General features: G+C 42.9%; 1 protein-coding gene across 1 annotated transcript; it reads right to left on the minus strand.

The window, feature by feature from the left end:
- On the minus strand, positions 1-19,604 carry NAA30 (N-alpha-acetyltransferase 30, NatC catalytic subunit). Its single transcript, XM_058026419.1, is given in 6 exon segments — positions 1-2,074; positions 8,958-9,013; positions 11,025-11,148; positions 18,329-19,171; positions 19,173-19,271; positions 19,573-19,604. Coding segments are annotated over 5 exon segments (1,257 nt in total). The 5' UTR covers positions 19,269-19,271; positions 19,573-19,604; the 3' UTR covers positions 1-1,936.
- Between the last annotated feature and the right edge of the window lie 977 nt (positions 19,605-20,581).

Raw genomic sequence — 20,581 nt, forward strand, 5'->3', positions numbered from 1 at the left:
TTCCATTAAAAATCTTTATTTTCAAATACAACTCATGATTTGTACATGGTAAGAAACGTCCGTCACCATGTGCGATTGGTCTGTGCAAAAGGCGGCTTTGCTCAAATCCAGTTTTCCTGCACAGGGCTCTTTTCCAAATGATACTGGAGGTAGGGGTTTTGTTGGTTTTGTTTTTAGTGTACAGTAATTAGCAAAAATGAAAACAAACAAACAAAAAAAAAAACCCTAAAACCAACCCCACGACTCAAACCAAACTCTAAAAAGGAAAAATAAAAAGTGTAGTAAGGCAAATCTGGAGAATTCGCTCGGTTCCATGAGAGTGGATTCACTGAGAGTTCGTCCTTTGATCCCTGTAAGGACCATTCACCTCAGAGCTGGACCTGATCCTGGTGAGTCCCTTCCAACTCTGAACATTCTGAGATCTCTGATTACAGAGGTGCTTCCACAAGTCACCTAATACCTTTATTCTTGTCTTTCAAAAAAACAAAACAAAACCAAAACAAAATAAAACCCCCACAAAACAAAACAAAAAACCCAACCCAACTGATTCATAGACCTGGGCTATGGAATCACACAGAACAACAAAGCCTTGATGCTGTCATTACTGAAAAAATTGATGGGTATTGGTAAAACTTATGTAAGCCCAAATAAAGAAAGGAAAAAAAAAAAAGAAAAACAGAGCAAGAGTGAATGCAAGAAAAAGAGACAGAATTCCTTCCCCGCTGCTTTGATTTTAGAGGGGAAAAAAAAATCCCCCAATAATTTAGCTCATGTAAGTTGAGAAAATGAGAGCAGCTGAAAATGAGTATGATACACCTTGAAATTAATTTCCAAGACCAAGAACCAAAGATTGAAGCATTTTAGAACACTGAAGCAAAGCAATCTGAATCTGAAAAAAAAAATTGTCCCAACTATCTTAAAATAGCTGTTTCTCAGAGCTTCTAGCAATAATTTTGATTAAATAAAAATCATACCAATTTACATTAATTTTCTATATCTTCTTTTAAAAGAAGTCCCTCACTCTTTTAATGACAAAAGTGCATCCAAACCCAGCAGAGATTCACTGGTGCCACCAGGTTTTTTTAGCAGCTACTCAAGGTTTTAAAATAGCTTACACTTCTTGCTATAAGAAGGGCCTTCCAACCCCTTGTTTGGGAGAAGTATCCGAATTATAAAAATCTGAAATAATTTATTATCAAATCCAGAATTTAAATAAAAGCAGATTTCTTTTTTTTTTTCCTTGCAAAGACAACTGAAGAAAGTAAAAGAATAAAAGCATGCACTCCAAACTTAGAGGTGAAGACAAATATACTTATCTATACAGGCACTGGCAGACGCAATTTAATGGTTACTCGTTGTAACACACACCCCACCCTACAATACATTTTTTCATTCACTAATCACTGAGGTACCAATATTTAAGAATGGAAAAATTCAATATTGAAAAATAAAACCTAAAATTGAAGCCTTTTTTTTCTTTTTCTTCTTCTTCTTCCCCAGAAAACTATGGCAATTTTTGTATGAAATGTTAGTATACTTATAGAATTTTACAATCTACATTGGCTTTATTTTGAATTTTCGGGAACAAAACGCGGCGTTCCCATCCAGGTTTTCTCTGCTAAAACGTTCACTGTGTGGATGTCCTAAAGAGTCAGCAGACTTGCAAATGAATGAACATATCTTGGCTATCACCTGGCACATCTGGCTGGTACCAAAAGGACTCGGAGTCTGAGACAATCGGCTTTAATTCGGAACAAATGCGCCATGCCAAAGTGCAACGAATGTGTGCGACACTCAATGGGACACTGACAGGTTTAAGAGCTGCATGGAAAGTACTAAAAGTCCACCTTGCAAAGCAATTTGGGACAAATTGCAATGCATGCAAAGGACAACTCTGCGCTGCTGGGACGTCGCTTGCTGGCTGGGACGGGGTCTCCTAACGCAGCCACAGTTTCAGACGCAGTGCATCCACTCCATTTAAATAGTATCTGAACAGCCTCTTGTCTCGCACAAAACCAAGGTTTTCATAAAGTTTCAAAGCAGACTTATTTGTGATTTCTGTTTCCAATACAACCTTTGAGGGAGAAAAGAAAGAAAAAGAAAGAAAAAGAATTGTGTTGTGTTAGTCGGTAGTTGCAAGTACACGATTGCTGAACCAATTCCAAAGGTTTTATTTAAAGATATGGTTGTTAGCAATGAATGGAATTCATTTCTTCTTATCTTTACTTAATTAAGCAATATTTCCACATTAAGCATCCATTTCCACATTAAAATAAAATATAATATAGCAGTTCATCCACAGCTATAATTGTAAACAACATTCAAGATTATAGTTCTTGGCTGTAAACAGTATTTCAGTTCAGCACCTCGTAACAAGGGTAAAAAACACATCAACAAACAAATCCCAAACAGCCTCCCCCAAAACCCAAGCTACCAAACAGGTTAGGGTCCAAAACAACTTTTGGGTGAGTAACTGAACTTCTGCATGTCACAAGAACTTGGCACATGAGGATTTAATGATTTAATATCTTTGAGCCCCGACTCCTTGGAGTTAGATGTAGATAAGAGCTCTGAATTGACATCAGCTGTCAGAGCCAACGTTTGCAGTGAGTATTTGTGCTCAGCACAAGAATCCCACAGGGGTCTAAGCTGGAAAACACCTTCAAGATCATCCAGTTCCAATCCCCTGCCACGGGCAGGGACACCTTCCACTATCCCAGCTTGCTCCAAGCCTGATCCAACTTGGGTACCAGCAAATACCCTAAACCCAAATCACAGTGCACACCAGAAGATTAAGCAGTTTTCCATATTTTTCCCCCTCTGTTGGTAAGATCCTAGTTGCAGAAAGACCTGTCAGAAATAACTCAGACCAAACCCAAGTCCAAGAGTAGTCTAAATTAAGACTCAAAATTGTGTCAGAATTCTCAAGCATAGGCAAAAAACTACACTGGCCTTAACAAGACATTAATCACAAAACTTCAGAATTTTTCAGAATTGTTTCTCTCTCTCTTTTCTCCACATGCACTGAACAGAGCTCTGCCATAACTGACAAGCCCTGCATCACCTCCACATAATAAAAAATAATTCTGCCTCTTGATTGGTGTCCAACTCAATGATTTAAGGTTCTGCTATTAGCAAGAAGAGGGGCTGAACTAACAAGGCCTGGGCTCCATACACCCCTGATAGTGAATATCCACATATTAAAGAGCAGCTGATGGTCACTGTAGAAAGAATGAAAATACAGGACCAAAACAGTAGCCTGGATTAGCAGAGCAGTTTAAGTCCATCTACTCTGTGGCTTCTGTGGCCTCCCTTCCTTCAGGCACACATTCCCATTTCCTTTCCCCCCAGTCTCCTGCCAGCTCTCAAGGCTGGTTCCTGAGCTCCTTCCAAAGCCACCTGGCAGAAAACCTTTCCTTTTTCTCTCCACAGGGTTTGTTTTCTGCACTCTGAGGAGTGGCTAGATCAGTGTGAAAGCGGGAGGCAGCCAGTGGTCAGAGTGGCCTGAAACTTGAGTCAAATAAATGCACGAAAAGGATTTTTAAATCTTATTGGAGGTGACCAGTCTAACCACTGGCTGCCACATCCAATGGGCAATCAATCCCACCTGTGTTTGTCAGTGTAAGGATGCTGAAAAAACAATGAAGCTGGGGATAACAACCCAATGAACAATATAAGGCTTGGAAACAGTTAGTTTTACAAAAAGGAACTAAGAGTCACACATTGAAATATTTATCAGCAAAGTTCTTAAATTACAGCAGGGCAGTGCTGCACACATAAGACAACCTAATTCAATTCTTAGTTTTGTGAGAAGAACGAGAGATTGAATTTCTCTGTTTGGCACTTCCCAGAACATTACTAGCAAGTCCTGTGAGCTGATGGAGAACTCCTAACATCCTTCATCCATTAAAATGGGTAACTATTCATCTGTAAGAAATTATGGAAGCGCCATCATTTTGCTGGAGAAGGCTATTTTCTACACATTGTACAACTCCTTAACTCCAATTTAACCAAAACACTGAAGCCAAAGCAGCAATGTGACCTGTGCAGAGGATCATTTATTTGAACTCTCAGCTACCAAGGGCATTCACTCTCTCAAAGGTTCAGTAAGCTGGCACAGTGATGTAACAACTCTCTATTCAACTGCAAGCACCAACACCTGGCAATGCTAAAACACTTCCAGCACTGCAGGTGACTGAGCTGAAGGGAGTGGTTAAATGTTGAAATACAGGTTTGTTGGAATCCCACTACCTGAGTGAATGCTCATCTTGAAAGCAAATGCAAGAGATTTGCTCTGGTATTTCTAAGGAAGTCTCAGCACAATGAAAAGTAATTCCCTGATCTCAACACACTGCAGCTGAAGACATGTTTCTGTTATCTGAAAAGGAAACACAGGCATATCTTATTCAGGTTTCATTAGCTTCCTTTGCTGAAGAATGCATCTCTTCCTGTGTGAGCTTTTCAATCAAGCTCCAAACCTTCCATTGTTACATTTATTTCTGCTCTTGTGGGTCGATTTTGTTGTAACATATGCCTGTTAAATCCTCTGATAACACAGCTACACCCCCCCTGAAGGGCAGCAAGGCTCTGATTAGATTTAGCGGCGTTTTCTGCTAAAGTTGCAACTTTCTGAAGGTTGTGACATTCTCTTTTATCTTAAATTTCATAAACCAAACATTTTAGCTCAACTCTAATATTAACTGGGTTTAGAAGCAAAAAGATATCTATATTAAGAGTGGAGTGCAATGTTCCTTGTTGCTGTATTTTCACACTTTTAATTTATTCCTGAACTGAAGCCAAATGGAGTGGTCAAGCCTTCTTGCTTCTTCAGCTCAAACTCTGAAGAAACTCAAGTTTAAAACCCAAGTCATAGAATGGATACAGCCAAAGTAAGAAAGTCCTCTCAGCACTCAGAGGAGGTTGCTATTCTTACTTTTAAGTCTGACAGATCATCAGACTCAAGTTATGAGGGCTTGTCCAGTGTCCTTAATCAATTTAACTACCTTAACTTTTAAAGACAGGCATGGCATTACTCAAAATCTAAAGTTCATACTTTTTATGTTTTGTAGATTAAGGAGAAACTAAAAATATCAGCAAAGTAATGATTTCAAACAGGATTCCATAAAAATGCACATTTCATTTTTACTAGTGTGGTGCTGAATTAAAATTACACACCTACTAGTGTGTCATTTTATTTCATTTTTTAAATGAATTAAAATGAATTAAAACGACATTTAATGCCATTTTTTTGACCTACTACTGTGGTCAAAAACCCAACTCTAAATCACCCTGAAGTTCCAATGGGAAGTCTCATGAGAATCTGTGGTTCCCTTTCATGTTCTACATTTTTGTTTAAAAAAGGTTTTTGAAGTCCCATTACTGGAGTCTTATTTTCATTAGTTATCAATCCATTCACTTCACATGACTGAAATATATTATTTCAGTAACACAAAGTGAATGAATTGTATGCAGATTCCTGAGTCATTTGTTACAGATGGAAAACCTGCATATGAACAACTCCTCCTTCCTAATTGTAATTAAGGGATGTAGCAGTTCCACAGAATGGTCTTCAGCTGTAGAGTTGTGGGAAATTGCTTGCCAGCAAAAACAGTACAAAAAGCAGCCAAGACACCCACCTTGCTGCAGTCAGCACATGCTTTTCTTTTTTAAACTAGAAGAAAAATATTTCCCAAACTTTGGAGCTGAAAGTAGAACTGTTCACCTTCACCTGATTTATTTCCATAGTTCAACTTTTCTATGCAACCAGCCCAGAGTTTTCCTAAATCACTGTGATCCACTGGAAACTCAGCCCAGTACAGTTCACTACCCCAAATGTCAGAATTCAGGAACGTCAGATACTTGAGAAAGTCATAAAGGTGTAAAAAAAAAAAAAAAAAAAAAAAAAGACAAATCAGAATGCCCAAGTTTTGTAATGTTATTTGCAGACACTCCAGCTGGAAGCTGCTGTGTGAGTGCTTCCTCCAGGCCTGAAGGTTATTTCTGGTTCAAGCACCCACCCCCAAGAGCAGATCACTTCCCTGGTTTCTATTCTAATGTAGGCCATGGCCAGCTCCTCCCCTGCACACAGATTCCATTCCACCCAATTCCCCTCCTCAGCCACTCCACAGCTTTTCCTGAGAAAATCTTCCACACCCCTGAGGAAGACTCTGCCTCTCAGAGTAACTCACTCATTCCATGGCCTGCCTTGGTTTATTCCCACTAAAACAGCCTCCAGGGGAAAAAAATGTCCTTAAACACCAGAACATTGCAGCAGGCTTTGAAATGCCACCTATCAGCTGTGATTTGTCAAGATTTTCATCTCTGGTGTTGCAGAAATCCTTTGTTTTTCAGGACTCAATGCTGGTACCTCCAAAGCCAAATCTGTGATACTTTGAAAAGCAACACACTGAGTGAGGCATTTATCAGATTATATGCCACAAATTATTAAAATTAAGTCTATTTACTGCATCTATGCCATAATTAGATTGAAGGGAAGAGTTTCCAAGCAGCCTTTGGAAATTTTTCACGACACCCACAGCTGCATATTCATGTTTTTAATCCTATTCCAAGCAAGTTTCAGAAAATAGCATTTTGATTTTAATTGCACTCCATCTTATCTCAAAAAGAAGTATCTTTTTATTTTCATCAGGATTCTGATTTTATTCAAAGATGTAGAAAAATACCTTAAAAAGCTGCAGGGATGATTAAACTATTTCTATGCCTCACACAGACAAATTATTGTGATGCAGCACTTTGTGTTTGATGAGCTTTAAGCATCAATTAATCAGAAACTGATCTCCTGACAAGTGTTGTGAAAACTGGTGAGACCCAAGAGTTGGGCAGAGCTTTTCATGGGTGCCTAGTTAGATTTTTCAGATTCTGCTCTGACTGAAACCTCAGCACTCCACCACATAACCTCCTTATTTACACCATTTTGGGTATGTGGAAGAAGCCTACTTGGTGGCAAAGGAAAAAACAAACATGAAAACATTGGCTCTTTGGTTGTGGATAATCTATATGTGGAAAAGAATAACATAAATAAAAATAAGTGTGGGTGTGCCTCAGTTGATGGTGCAGAAAAATAACCAGTAAAATACTCTGCTTGTATTCCATGCTCCCTAAAGGGTTCCCAGTTCAAAATTTAGTGCCAGCACAAGACTCAGCTGGTGCAAAAGCCCCCAGAAATCAGGGGATGAGTTTGGAATCATCATTCTACAAACAGCAGTTCCAAAACCAGGAGTATGAATTGCAGTGCATTTGAATAGAGACAGAATCTGAAAAATGCCCTCTGCCCCTGGTCCAAAGCATTTATACAGCAGCAGAGAGGAAAATCTGTGACTAAGACTTAATGAGACCTCACTGCAGACCTGCAACCCTTATCACATTTATTTCATGTTTATGGAGATAAAAACCAGCAAAAAGGGATCTTGGATTAATATGACAGTGGTAGAGGAAAAAGACACAGAAGGAGGTTACTGTTAGAGGTCACCTGTTATATAGTCCAATCTAAAAATGAATTTACATGAGGAATAGCACATTCAGAAATTACACAGTAATTACTGCAACTCAGCTTGAGTAGAAACATCCAGTTCTACTCCTGACTCTCTAATAACAGTGGGTAATTCACTTCCCTTCTCTGCATCTCACTTCTGCAGCTGTGGTGTGAACACTGTAACCCTGGCCCTCAAGTATTTTGCAATTTTTAAAAAATCTTGACCAGTCTAGAAATCGGAAATCAACTCAAGACCATAGTGGAAAGCAATGGGGAGAACAAACCAACCAATCTCTCCTTGATTAGTTCAGTGTAGACAAACAGTAAAAGAGATTAGAGGAAAGCATTTTAGAAATCAGGATAGAGGCAAGAAGCCAAAATAAAGAACTTAAAAAAGAATTACAGGCTGCACTGTAGTGCCCAACTACAACATAAATGAGAAGGTGAGGGGGAAGAAGACAGCAGCAAGCAGAGGCATGAAGGGATCTGAGGGGAAGAATAAATCTCCCAATGAATGAAGCCAGAGCACAGGCAGGGATACTGCAGGAAGAGAAACACAACAAGTGGAAAATAAACTGGAGTGTTTGCCAGAAGTCCTGTGTAGCTTTGCATAAGAACTTCCCCAGGGGGCAGTGGGACAAAGGAGGGAGCAGTGGGACAATGGAGGGAGCAGCTGAAGTGAGATAACAGAGAGATCAAAGGCTCATTAACTATGACACACTGAAATGACAGTGCTCACATGTCAGGAACAAGTGCACCATGCCAAGGAGCTGGAAGTTAAAGGGACACATAACCTGGGTAAGGAGGATGGATGGATGGATGCAGGGAGAGCTCCTCACAAGTTAAACAAGACACACAACAACAAATATATTTATATTTATAAACAATAATTTATAACAATATTTATTTATATTTTATAAACAATATTTATATTTTTAAAGAAAGCAGGAACTGTAATCTGGTGAAAGAGCAACAACTTGTAGGGCAGGGAAGTTTGCCAGTGGTTCAGTGCCTGTGCTAGCCCAGTGCAGCCCTGCTCTGTGCAGTGTCAGAGGAGGCTGATGAGTGCTGTGATAAATCCACATTCTGCAGCAGCACAGCACACTCTGTTCTGGGCCTGGCTGTGCTCTGAAGGGATGGCAGGGCCACACAGGACATGCTCAGCCCACTGCTCAGCTGCACCTCAAATGGGGCCCTTGCAGGAAAATGGGCCTGAGTGAAGGCTGAGGCAGCTTCACAATGAAAATTGCTGAATTTCAGCACTTAGAAAAAATTTAGAGAGTTCATCTCCTATTTGTGCCATACTTTTTTTGAGGTTGTTTTCCCTTTTATTATAAAGGAGCTTCTTACCAACTTATTTCCCACCTAAAAAAAAATCCTGGAGAAGAAAAACCTGTGAAATGAATCCACAAACAAGAGAGTGCAAACCATTTATATTATGAAAGTTTTGATTATAAAATCTTACCTCATCACAATCTCCTTCAACCATAGCATAAATAGCTTTCTTAACCAAGTTTGTACCTGAAACACAGATTTCAGTAAGTGTCAGAGTTGCAGTGCAAAACAAAAATGCCAGTTTATATATGACTAATGTGTGCTACCTACATGACATGACACCTGGGGAAAGGAGGGAGGAAAGAAAAACAAGGAGTTGCAGTCAAGCTGTGGTCTCAAGTTTGAACACTAAAATAATCTGTGAAGTTATCCAGAGACTCAGCTCAAGTGCAAGATTCTTGTAACACAGGGATATTAGAAACTGGCTGCTCTGCTCAACATGGTGTTAAATATAGCCTTCCAAGATGTGATTCATTCCTTTTTGTTGCATTTCAAGTCAAAATCTGCTGGCATGTACTTGAAGGACATTCATCTTCCATGGGAATTTCCTCTTACTAAAACAAATACTTGTATTAGTAACAGAACTTATGAAACCACAGTTTTTATGGCTCATTCCCATTTGGGTTTGCTAGTATCTAATAATATTCTCAAAACTCATCCCTTCCCCTCAGTCAAGCATTAAGTTTAATTTTTTTAATCATTATTTGTCATCTATTTCACAACAGTTCTACAAATGTAATATCCCTACCTGTCTGTAGAACTGGGGTGAAACTCAAAGTTGAATTCAAAGTTATTAGTGGAAAAAACTGCTGTTCAGTGAAATTGCATAAATCTCACTTCCATAAGAAGGCAATGGAAAAGGAAAAAAAACCCCAAGGAATCTACAGAATGTTTTAAAATATTCTCAAAACTTTAATCAATTAAGATTTTCACTGAATGTGATGATAAAACTGTTCTACATTTAAAGCAGATCTTCAGATTAACAGCACACTGAGAAACAGCAAGGTGGCAAATGTTGGAAAAAGTCAACATATATAATGCTAAAGTAAGCAAGGCTTTAAAGATAAATTCTATGTATGTAATTCTAATTTAACAACAGACTAAAGTGAGGGAAAAGTCTTGCAGTGATCTCCATAATAACAGCATTAGCTCTTATTTACTTCTGAATCCAAGCACCTGCAATTAAATTATGGCAGCCTCCTTCATGACTCAGCTAAAAGGAAAGGAGAGACAGTGATTTCTCAGTATCCTCTTCCTCTGCTCCACTACAGAGACCAACAATGGCTTTTGAATTGCACTGGGGAAAGAAAAAATCTGCACATGCTTGAACAGTTGTGGTAATGTGTTTTTTTGGAGGGTTTTTTCTGGAAGAAAGCAAACACAATGATACATTCTGCAATGGATCACTGTATTTTTTGATTGCAAGTAATTTTCTGTCTTTAATCACAGAAGCATGAGCTGTTCAGTGTGGATGAGTGGTGAAGCACAGCTCTAAGCTTTGGAGCTGACGTCTACATTTAGTTAAAAATACCTTACATAATGTAATTTCACAATAACCAGCATGAAAAAATTAAGTTCCATAAGAAGAGATATTTAATTAAGCCAACTTGGCTAACTGGAGTTAGAATGAAAATCCCTTCACTAGGGCAAAACTGATTAATGAGAAAGGGCAAACTCTCTGCCAAGAGTGATTTCTTTACCATGTACCTTCCCAACAAAACAGATCTCCATTTCAATCACTCAAGTAACAACACACAGCTATTTTTCTTCCCTGATTAATACAATAATGAGCTCCATACATTCTCCCTGATGGGTAATATATGCATAATTTATAGGGGGAAGTCAGGGAATAAGTTCACTGTAAAAAAGGAGCCTGAACACAACATGGAAATACAGTGATGAGGGCACACATAAAACACAAAGCAGTTCCCACTGTTATTTGGCAGAGGTAAGGGGCTGCTGCCTGCCTTTCTTTTTAGCCTTATCAGATCCCAGGTGTGAACTCACAGGGCATTTCAGGTTATTTTAACAAAATCAGAAAATCCACTGGGGAGCTCGCGTGGTTGAGTAAGGCGAGGATGACACACAAAGCACCACATCCTGAACTTCAGTTCAGCTTAAATCTTTATGACAGCTACAGTTATCCCAGCTGGAGAGGATTTAAAGAAGAAAGAAGACAAAAAAAGGCTATTCTTACCAATTCCTTTTCTTCTGTATTTGGAATCCACTGCTAACATGGCTATATAACCTCTGCGGAACATCTTTTTGTGCATATCCAGCTTGCAGACGATGGCACCTACACACTCCTCACCTACCATGGCCTTAAAGACAAACACACACAGGTGGAATTCTCAGTTTGGGATCCACAGTGCCACCAAAAGCAGTAAAACACTTCATTTTTCAAGTGAAAGAGCCCCACAGAATTTGTTTGTATAAAGCTATGAAAGGTAACGATGTAAATTTTAAAAGCGTCTCCAAAAGTATTTCCAAGATTAAAAGATTTAATTGCTTTATTACATTCCAATAAAGTTCCAGGACAATTAACAACCAATGAATTATTCCTGGGGAGAACCACATTATCATTGCACAAAGTCTACAGGTAAGGGCACATGATTAAAAAGGGAAAATAAATAAATAAAAGGCAAAACAAATAAAAGAAAAGATCAGGTTAGGGCATAAATTACCCTTTCATATGGGCTTCTGCAGAGGAAAAAAGTCCATTCCTGTTTTATAGTGATCTGATTTTCCTGTGCAAGGGCTGTGTTAGATAACATGCTTAATTTTTGTCTGGTTTTAATGTCAAGGCCACAATGGAGCAGAGGGAAGTGTTGCTGCATTTAATCTTTAGACACTGTCGTTTTCAGTCACACGACACCCAGAGAACAAACAAAAAGCACAGTTAATTTCACACATTTTAACTATTGGGGATTTCGTTTGTTAAGAGCACTGGCAGTTAATCCCAGTGGCATTGTCACAGTAACCGTGGTCAGGGAGACATAGGAATTCTGAAATATTAACAAGAAAAACCCCAAAAAGGAAAGGACCCAACTCCTCCCCAAACACTCAGCAAACCACTTGCACACCCACTGTATTCACCAAAATTTTACCATGAGAGAAAGGAAAACTCAGTGATGTTAACTGAGGGATTAGGCAGCACAAGGGATTAATGACATTATAACCTGCAGCAGCAGAACTCAGTAATGCTGCCGAGTGGGACAGCATCCAAGGGGAAAACAAATTCCTGTGCACTCAGGAAAGATGGGCAGAGATAAAAAGAAACTCCTGATTTCACATATGGCCGGGTGAGAGGATCCACAGCCTCTGACAGAGCTGCAGGGAGAACCAGCCTTGGGCTCGAGTGCAGCAGCTAAACCAGGAGCACAGCACATGATTGGCACAAGCAAGTGCTGCCACAAGAGCTGGGGACAATCCAAATTTACAACTCTAAGACATGTCAAATGAAAGGGACTTGCTAGAGCAGCACTGCCAGGCCTCAGAGCAGCCACCTGTGAAGCCAGAGCTCACTGCTCCACGGGCTGTGGGACAAACTCAAGCACCTGAACCCTCGTGCACAGCCTGGAGGCCAAAGCTCCATGGACAGATTCCTTCCTGCAGGTCACACTGCAGGCACAGTCTCTTCACCCCAAAAAGAATCAAATCTTTGAGCACCTCCACTTGGATGTTATTAACTAAGTCAGCTGTTAACCAGGAGCTGCAGCAAAGGTGAACTGAAGCAGCCAAAAAAAGGTACAAGCTGCAGTTCCAAAGCCCTGTGATACAGCATGATTATAACCCCATCTCTAACGTAGCTGAAGCAAATATAACTATTGCTAAGTTTTTATTTGGCAGGAAAACACATTTCAGCAGTATCCAAGAACAACCCTGAACAATCTAACGAGTGGTTTTTAAAATAACAAACAAAAACTGTAGCATGATCTAACTGGACTGAAACACAGAGCCTCTAAGCAATCTTTCATTTGTTCCAAAACACAGGTTATTCCACAGGAAAGAGGAGCTGTGCATGCAAAGTTTCAGCTCAAGGCAAGTTCTGGATCTCAGCTCAGACCTGAGAAAAGCAGGGAGTTAAATAAAGGGTATCATCAGACAAACTGCTCAGAACATTGCTATAATTATGCAGAGTACCTAGATGTAATCTTATCCCTCACTAAAAAAAAAAGAAAAAAAAAAAGAGCACACCACAAACTAGCATGTTATAGTTGTGCTTTACCCTGGAGTGAACACGTGCAAACTGTTGATTCTAACAGTTATGTGGAGAATTTTTAACATATATTTATATATATTTTTTTATATGCTTCAGGAGTAGTGATAATCTAGACATTTCATATCTGAGCTCTTTCTTGTCCAGGGCACTTTTTAGAAAAGTTATATTCATATATATTTAAAATGGTAAATGAACAGCCAAGAATTTTGTCTCAGTGATCAAAGAAGCAAATACCCACTGGTTTTACCACTGCTGCCAGAGAGCTGAATAAAGAATGACTCTGTTACCAGTTCTCCAAACCCCTAAATTTATTCCTCTGTCTTCAGGCAGGTAAATCTGGCAGTTAATCTACAGCTGTTCCACTCACAAAGGGAGTGCTGCATTTCCACCTAATTTTGAGGGGTTTTTGTTGCCTTTCCTCTCCTTTCTCCTTCTTTCCAACATTATCTAAAGCTGGAAATGAACCTAAACCAAAATGATGCAAAACTTTGTGATTTAATTTCCTGGAGAAAGTTAAACTATGAGGACAAAAAACCCCAGACTGAAATAGGGAGAGCTGTGAGGAGGGAAGAAAAGCAGCTCCCACACAACATCATTTAGGAAAAGATAATCATGAGCCAAATTTTCCTTTCAGGTATACAAGAGTACTTCTAAACATGCAATTTTCTACAAACAGAATTCAGCCTAAATCACTATTATACATTATAAACTCCACAGAGTACTATAAGATTTACTCCAATAGTAAGTTATTAGTAGCAGGATTAACATACATGAATCCAAATCCAATATTTGCATCATCTTTGTTCCTATGAATAAGTTTAAATGCTTAAAACAAACCAGATTTTAATATACTGGAAGAGCTAGTAGAGTAATGTCTGTAAATCAGCAAGAACATTACTTTTCATAGAATTAATCAATTTGTATTAATTTCATTATCAAAGATGGCATTATGTCTGTCAGCCACAGTCTGAGTATGCATTTAATATCCAGATCCTGTGAGTTTTGTTTAAAGCAGATTAAAACAGCCAACTAGCCCCAAAAGGGAAACATTTTGCAATTCAAACACAGAAGCTGCACTGCATTTTTCCTTTCACACCTGCACCAAAGTCCATCCCAACTATCCAGGCACAGCTGGGCAGGAGCTGGCTCCCATTTAGGGATCAAGTCACCAAGTGCCATCAGAGGATCCACTCAGGGCAATGGTTTTAACCTCACTGTGCCACTTTGGCCACAGCTCTCCCCAGTTCCTGGCAAATCTCCACCTCCCTCTGCTGCCCCCCACAAACCTGGACAGCAGCAATTTTCTCCTGGGTGAGGAAAACCCCCTGGAATATCTGTCCTGGCTGCAGTCACCTGCTCAGGTGCTGCAGGGACTTCACGTCCTTCACTCATCACAGTGACAGACTGCCTGAAAGTGAAATCACTCCTAAAAACAAACTGGAGTACAAAGTTTGCAAATTCTCCCACAAAACTTCTTCCTACGTGTGCCACAAGACTTCTCAGACACCCTCCTGACTTTTCTGGTTCTTCCTTTTTAAGCCCCAGGTTTTCCACAAGTGAAGAACAGGGATGATGTCCTACAAGTCTTAATTTCAACACAGCAAGACTCTTGAATCAAATCCAATTTAAAAAAATGTAAAGCATTAGTATAAAACAAGACTTAACTGCAGTCATTTAGGATTTACAACACATTTAAAACCACTTACATGGAATTAATAGGTTATTTTTAAACTTGTGAAAGTTTAAATTATAAATGCTGCTAGAGCTAGTGGCAAAGTGAAGAACCCAATAAAAGCATAGATTTTCTAGATTCTTCTTAAAAGGCAGCTGAGTGGTACAGTGAATTACAGGAGAGGTTACAACACTCAGCCTTTTATTACATTCTGTCTTATCCAAACTCTGGCACAGAGCAAGCTTTCCTAAGCTCACCTCTCCCACGCTAAAGGATTTTGAAAACAATTTTCTGAAATATTTAATTTATCACTCTGAAATGCAAGCCTCAGAACTTTAGCACTGCTAAGACTAGAAGCTTCAAAACCACTTGAAAAGAAAGCTACAACGTTGAAAATGCATTTACAATCCATCTGGGGACAAAGATGTAACATTGCTTAAAAATACTTGACATGAAACACAAGATGCCCCTTGCCCCTGTCACTCTTTGACAGAGGAGTGGGTATTTGAGGGGAAACTGGGCTGACAGAGCTGCTGGGAATAAGTAAAAACCAAACATTTACTGGGCACCCACACCTAACACACACACTGCAAACCTGCTCTTCTGAAGACAGGCAAAACTTAAGTTGAACCAGACAGGTGGAGTTTTACAGAATCCCAGAATGGTTTGGGTTGGAAAAGACCTTAAAGATCATCAGTTCCAACCCCCTGCCATGGACAGGGACTCCTTCCACTGGATTTTTATGGAGGAAAATGTTATTACCTTGCCACAGTCCAGATACTGCTCAGCACTGAGCAGTATTCCCAAGCTGCTACCCCTAAAGTCAGGATAATAATTATGTGGATAAATTAGATATTGAATTTAATAGGGTTTTAAGAGTTCCAGTATCTCCAGGTGCTTTTGAAGTGGATATTAACTTCTTCTTTGAGTGTACAGTTAGGAAGTGGTCTGAGCCTGCAAAACTCTGCTCACCACTGACCAGTCAGGGTTGGTCTCTGCCCTCCCACCTCTCCTCCTGCACCTGGGACATCCTACAGGAATAGATCTGCAGCTCTAAACCAACAGAGCATCACCTAAAACAGCTAAATACACACACATTTACAAGTAAAAGCTGTCAGAGGGATAACCTGGCTCCCAAAATCACAGGAACACAGGGGCTGGCACAAGGAAAAACAAGCACCAGCCCTTAGAGCAACTGGGCAGCTTGGGAAGGGCAAGCCAAAATTCAGCCAGTTTCAGATCCATGTAATAAAGTTAATAATGTCCCCAGAAATTAGCTTTGTATGGTCAGAATGGGGAAATCACGTTTCAGGTGGTTCACCAAATAAACCACCAGAAAGAGACAAGTGCTGTTTGTTTAGGGAGAACACACATCCCATCTTCAATTTCAGGGGTGTCTGTTTCCCCCCCACAGGGAGAGGGAAGCAAAGGTGCCGTGACAGGGCAGACAGGTCAATGTGCTCTGGACGAGTTTCCAAAGGTGATGGTGAAATTCAGCAAAGGAACTGGCTGAACCCTTACAGATCTTTTTCCAAATACAATCAAATCACAGGCTAACCCCTCTTGACAAAACCAGAAACCAGAAGGGTGTGGGGCCACAATGCATTAAATCAAATGATTCTGTGAGATCAGGCACTGAGCTTCATGCTCACCATCCTGACACTTCTTCCTAATTGAAATATGCAGTCCCTGACTGAAGACAAATATTTTAAAGCTATTTATTGGAGAGAAGTAGTTCAGGAGTCCATTAACTGCAGGAACTAATTATATTTTATAGATCAGAAAATTTTCAAGACAACCTTTTAAGAAACAAACCTCAAAAACATTAAAACCAGTCACAAAAAACCCCAACCTTCCCACACATGAATCTAACACAACATGCTGCAAGACCTTCAAATTATTAAGCAGATAACAATTTGCTGGCTTTAGACATTCACAGCCATATAATATTCTCTACACTTTTATGTGCTTTACATTGTTTCACCTTTCTAAAAAAATGGCAAATACATTGAGTTCAAGAAGAGTTTTGTTGATTCTTCAGGGCTACCAAAAAATGAAGCTGTCACTACAAAACAAGCTTTCTTTCCTTTGAGTGATATCTTACTCTTTAAATATGCTTATTAGAAATCATCTGTTTTAGTTTTCTGTCAAACAACTTGTCACTGCTCTTCTCACAACAAAATTCTCCAGTTTTTCCCTGACCAAAAAAAACCCATAATGAGTGAAAGTCTAAATAAATGCATTGTGATCTAAGAGTATCCAACATTGCCCTGGCATTACCAGGGCTGCACCTGATGCTCTAAGGATGGACTTTTGTAATTCTTGAGTATTTTACTCCCAGTGTGAGGTAAATCTGTCCCAGGCAGAGCTCAGTGTTTGAACATCACTGTGCTCAGATCAGCATCCCTGTAATGGCAAACATGACTTTGCATCCAACAAAGCTCTCCCATATTTTCATATTCTGTTTTGTTCCAGAAGGTCAACATTTTGCTTTGCTCAACTTCCTGGAATCCTACTGTATTCCCTCTGCAGGGTTTTAAGGGGCACAGTTGTGAAAATCCTCCTATAAACCATATCAATCCTGCTATAAATTCCAGCAGATCCCAAACCAGGAGCATTCAGGAAGCTGAAGGCCAGATGGGCTCCATTGGCCTCACCTCTTGTGCTCAAATTCTACCAAAATTTCAGAGATAGCCCTGAACTGAAGGGTGACTCGGCTCTGGCTAAAACAGAGCTTTCAAGACACAAGAAATTCCTCATTTTCTTTAGCAAGGAAGTGCCACAAACTCCCCTAAACGTTGTGTTTTGCAGCTGGGAGTGTTGCTGTGAGTAAATCAAGCACAGCTAAGCCCTTGCTATGCACATGCACTCCTCAGGCCAGCTTCTACTCACTTTCATTTACCTGTGGATGCATTGTCATCCTAAAAGCTTGCAACTGAGACACAAAAAGTGCTAAACATTTAGGAAGGCAGGGGGGCAGCTAAACCAGCCTTTCAACAGTGCACTGGAAAGAATACAACGCTAAATACGCTGTTAGTGCAGGGAGCCAACGTGAGGATTCCTGCGTGCTGCGAGCACTCTCACACCTGTAAAAGCAACGCAGTGGGACTTGCCTTTGTCAAAGTAAGCTCGCAGATCAAAAAGTCTGCTAAACCTTTCACAGTGCCTCCCCACCTATCACTTAGCATTTATGTGCCAGCCCCGCTTCAGTCAGTTTTAAAACCATTGTGCAAGAATTAGCGAGCAGTTACAAGGCATTAGTGGACTAAGTACTTTCTTTTTTAAATCCAAGCCCAGGAACTGAGACAGAATCATAAAATGAGCTACCAAAGGTCACAAAAGTCAATGTCAAAACCAAGATTAGAAGCCCTGAATTCCTGGATCCTAGCCCTGCGCTCAAACCCTTTCCCCACCATTTAAAACACGTGTTAACAAATGCAGAACTTCGGCCACGTGCTTTACTTGTACCTGCACGGGTCACAAGGGGACAGGTAATCCCAAAAAAGATGACTAAAAGTGTTTCCACAAACGCCAACCCTTCCATCCCCTCCTCCCCAGCCCCAAGCCACTCCCAATTCCTGCCCTCCCTGCTCCCTCCGGCACTTACCAAAAAGCAAAGTTGTGGCCAGTTGTGGATAAAATACCTATATGTGTAAATGGAGTAGGGTTCAGACAGATCTTTGGTGATCAGTCTCATGATATCGGGCATCTGCAGCTCTGACTCATACTGGACGTATCGTATCGTTAGGTCCTCCTCGGGCTGACAGTCCGTTCCCGAGCCTTTCAAACTGCACGCTGCTTCTAAGGACCCGGAGAGTAGCTGCAGGGACTCCTCCTCCTCCTCCCCTCCTTCATCCCCCTCCTCCTGCTCTTCCTCCTCCAAGCCAGTCTCTCCTGCCAGCCCATTGCGGGCTGCAGTCTTAGCAGCAGCAGCAGCCGTGGTTGTGGCAGCAGGCTGGCTCCTGTCCCCTTTAGCCGGGGGAGAAGGAGGAGGAGAGGGTGCAGTCCTTCCCTGGGGAGGGAGGTGGTTGGCGTGGGGGGACGAGCAGGGCGCTGCGCTGGGGGGCGACGACGGCTGCTGTCCGGAGCCCATTGTTTTGCTGGCTCGCTTGTTCTCCAGCCCCTCGGGGGCCGCCCCTGCCTCCGAGCCGAGGATCTTGCCCTTGAGGGAGGCCCGCAGGTGCCGCAGCTCGGGGCTGATGAGGCCGTTGAGCTGGTGGTTGTGGTGCGGGGGGTGGTGGTGGTGGCGGTGGTGGCGGCGGTGCTGCGGGCCCCCCTTGCCGCCGTCGCTTCCTCCTCCTCCTCCTCCTCCTCGCTGCTGCTGCTCCCGTCCGCCCGCGGGTCCCTCCTCCTCCTCCTCCTCCTCTTCGGCCTCCTCGTCCTGGGCGCCGGTGCAGGCGGCGGCGGCGGCGGCATAGGAAGCGGCGGAGGAGGAGGAGGAGGAGGAAGCAGCCCCCCCCCCCTCCTCCTCCTCCTCCGGGGAAGGGGGAGAGCGTGTCCCCCTGCGGGGACAGGACGCTGCTAGGCCCCGGCGGTACCTCAGCCATATCCTACGGGAGAGACCGACACAAACTCACCGGGGAGGAGGAGGAGGAGGAAGGCGCCAAACCCAGCAGGGGCCACGGGAAGGTGTGTGGGGTGGGGGGGGGAGGAGAGGCGCGGCGGCCTCACGGGCCGCGCTCGGCGGGGAGCGGAGTGGGGGGGGGCGCGAACAAAGGCACGCACGGTGCCCGGGCCGCGCCTCGCCGCCCCGCCGCGCCCTGTGGCGGCTGCCCCGCTCCCCCCGCGGGCGCGGGCGGCGCCGTTCCCGCAGCGCTCGGGGCCCGCGGTGCCCCCGCCGCCGCCACTCACCGCCGCGTCTGGGCAGCTCCCGCTCCGCCGCCGCCAAGCGCGGCCGCCGCGGCCGTAAAACCCGCGGCCAGTTCCTGTCCGCCCTTACGACACTTCCTCCCTTGGCGGCGGCGCCTGGAGACGGCGGGGCGGGGCCGGCGCCCTCAGACGGGACCCGGGGCGGGGAGAGCGGGGCAGGGACAGGGATAGGGGGACGGAGTCGGTCACGGAATCACGGAACCAGCTGGGCTGGAAAAGCCTTCTGAAGTCGTTGAGCCCAGCCCATTACTGAACACATCCATCCTTTCACAGACTCGGAGTGTCCTGAGCAGGCAGCGATCATGGAGTCCCCCACCCAGCCCCGCACAGGACACGCCAGCAATGCCCCCCTGTGCCTGGGAGCGTTGTCCCAGATCCGAATTCTGTCAGGCTTGGCGCTGTGCCCGTTCCCTGTTCAGCCTGTGCAGTGCCCGGCACCCTCTGTGGGAAGAGCCTTTCCTGATATCCCGCCTAACCCTGTCGTGCCTCAGCTCCTGCTGCTCCCTGCGCTCCCCAGAGTGCCCAGATCAGCCCCTGGCCTGCCCTGCTCTCCTCAGGGGGCTCTGGTTGCTCAGGTCTGACCTCTGCTCCGGGCTGGATACACCAAATGTCCCCAGCTGCTCTTCATGAGGCCCCTCCAGACCCTTCCCCATCCCTGTGGCCTCTCTGGATCCTCTGGAATAGCTTCGTGTCTTTTGCTTTCAGCATCTCCGGGGATGGTGACCCCGCCAGCCCCCTGGGCAGTCCATTCCAGGGCCTGATCACCCTTCCAGTGAGGAAATTCTTCCTGATACCCATCCCCTGGCACATCTTAGGAGCGTGTCCTGTTGTCCTGTCCCTGTTCCCTGGGAGCAGAGTCCAATCCTCCTGGCAGGAGCTGTGCAGAGCCACAAGGTCCCCCCTGAGCCTCCTTTTCTCTTGCTGAGCCCCCTTCCAACTCCTTCAGCGTCTCCTTGTTCTCCAGACCCTTCCCCATCTCCATTCCCTATCC

Source organism: Melospiza georgiana, chromosome 6 (genome assembly GCF_028018845.1).
Source record: "Melospiza georgiana isolate bMelGeo1 chromosome 6, bMelGeo1.pri, whole genome shotgun sequence".
Lineage (NCBI taxonomy): Eukaryota > Metazoa > Chordata > Aves > Passeriformes > Passerellidae > Melospiza > Melospiza georgiana.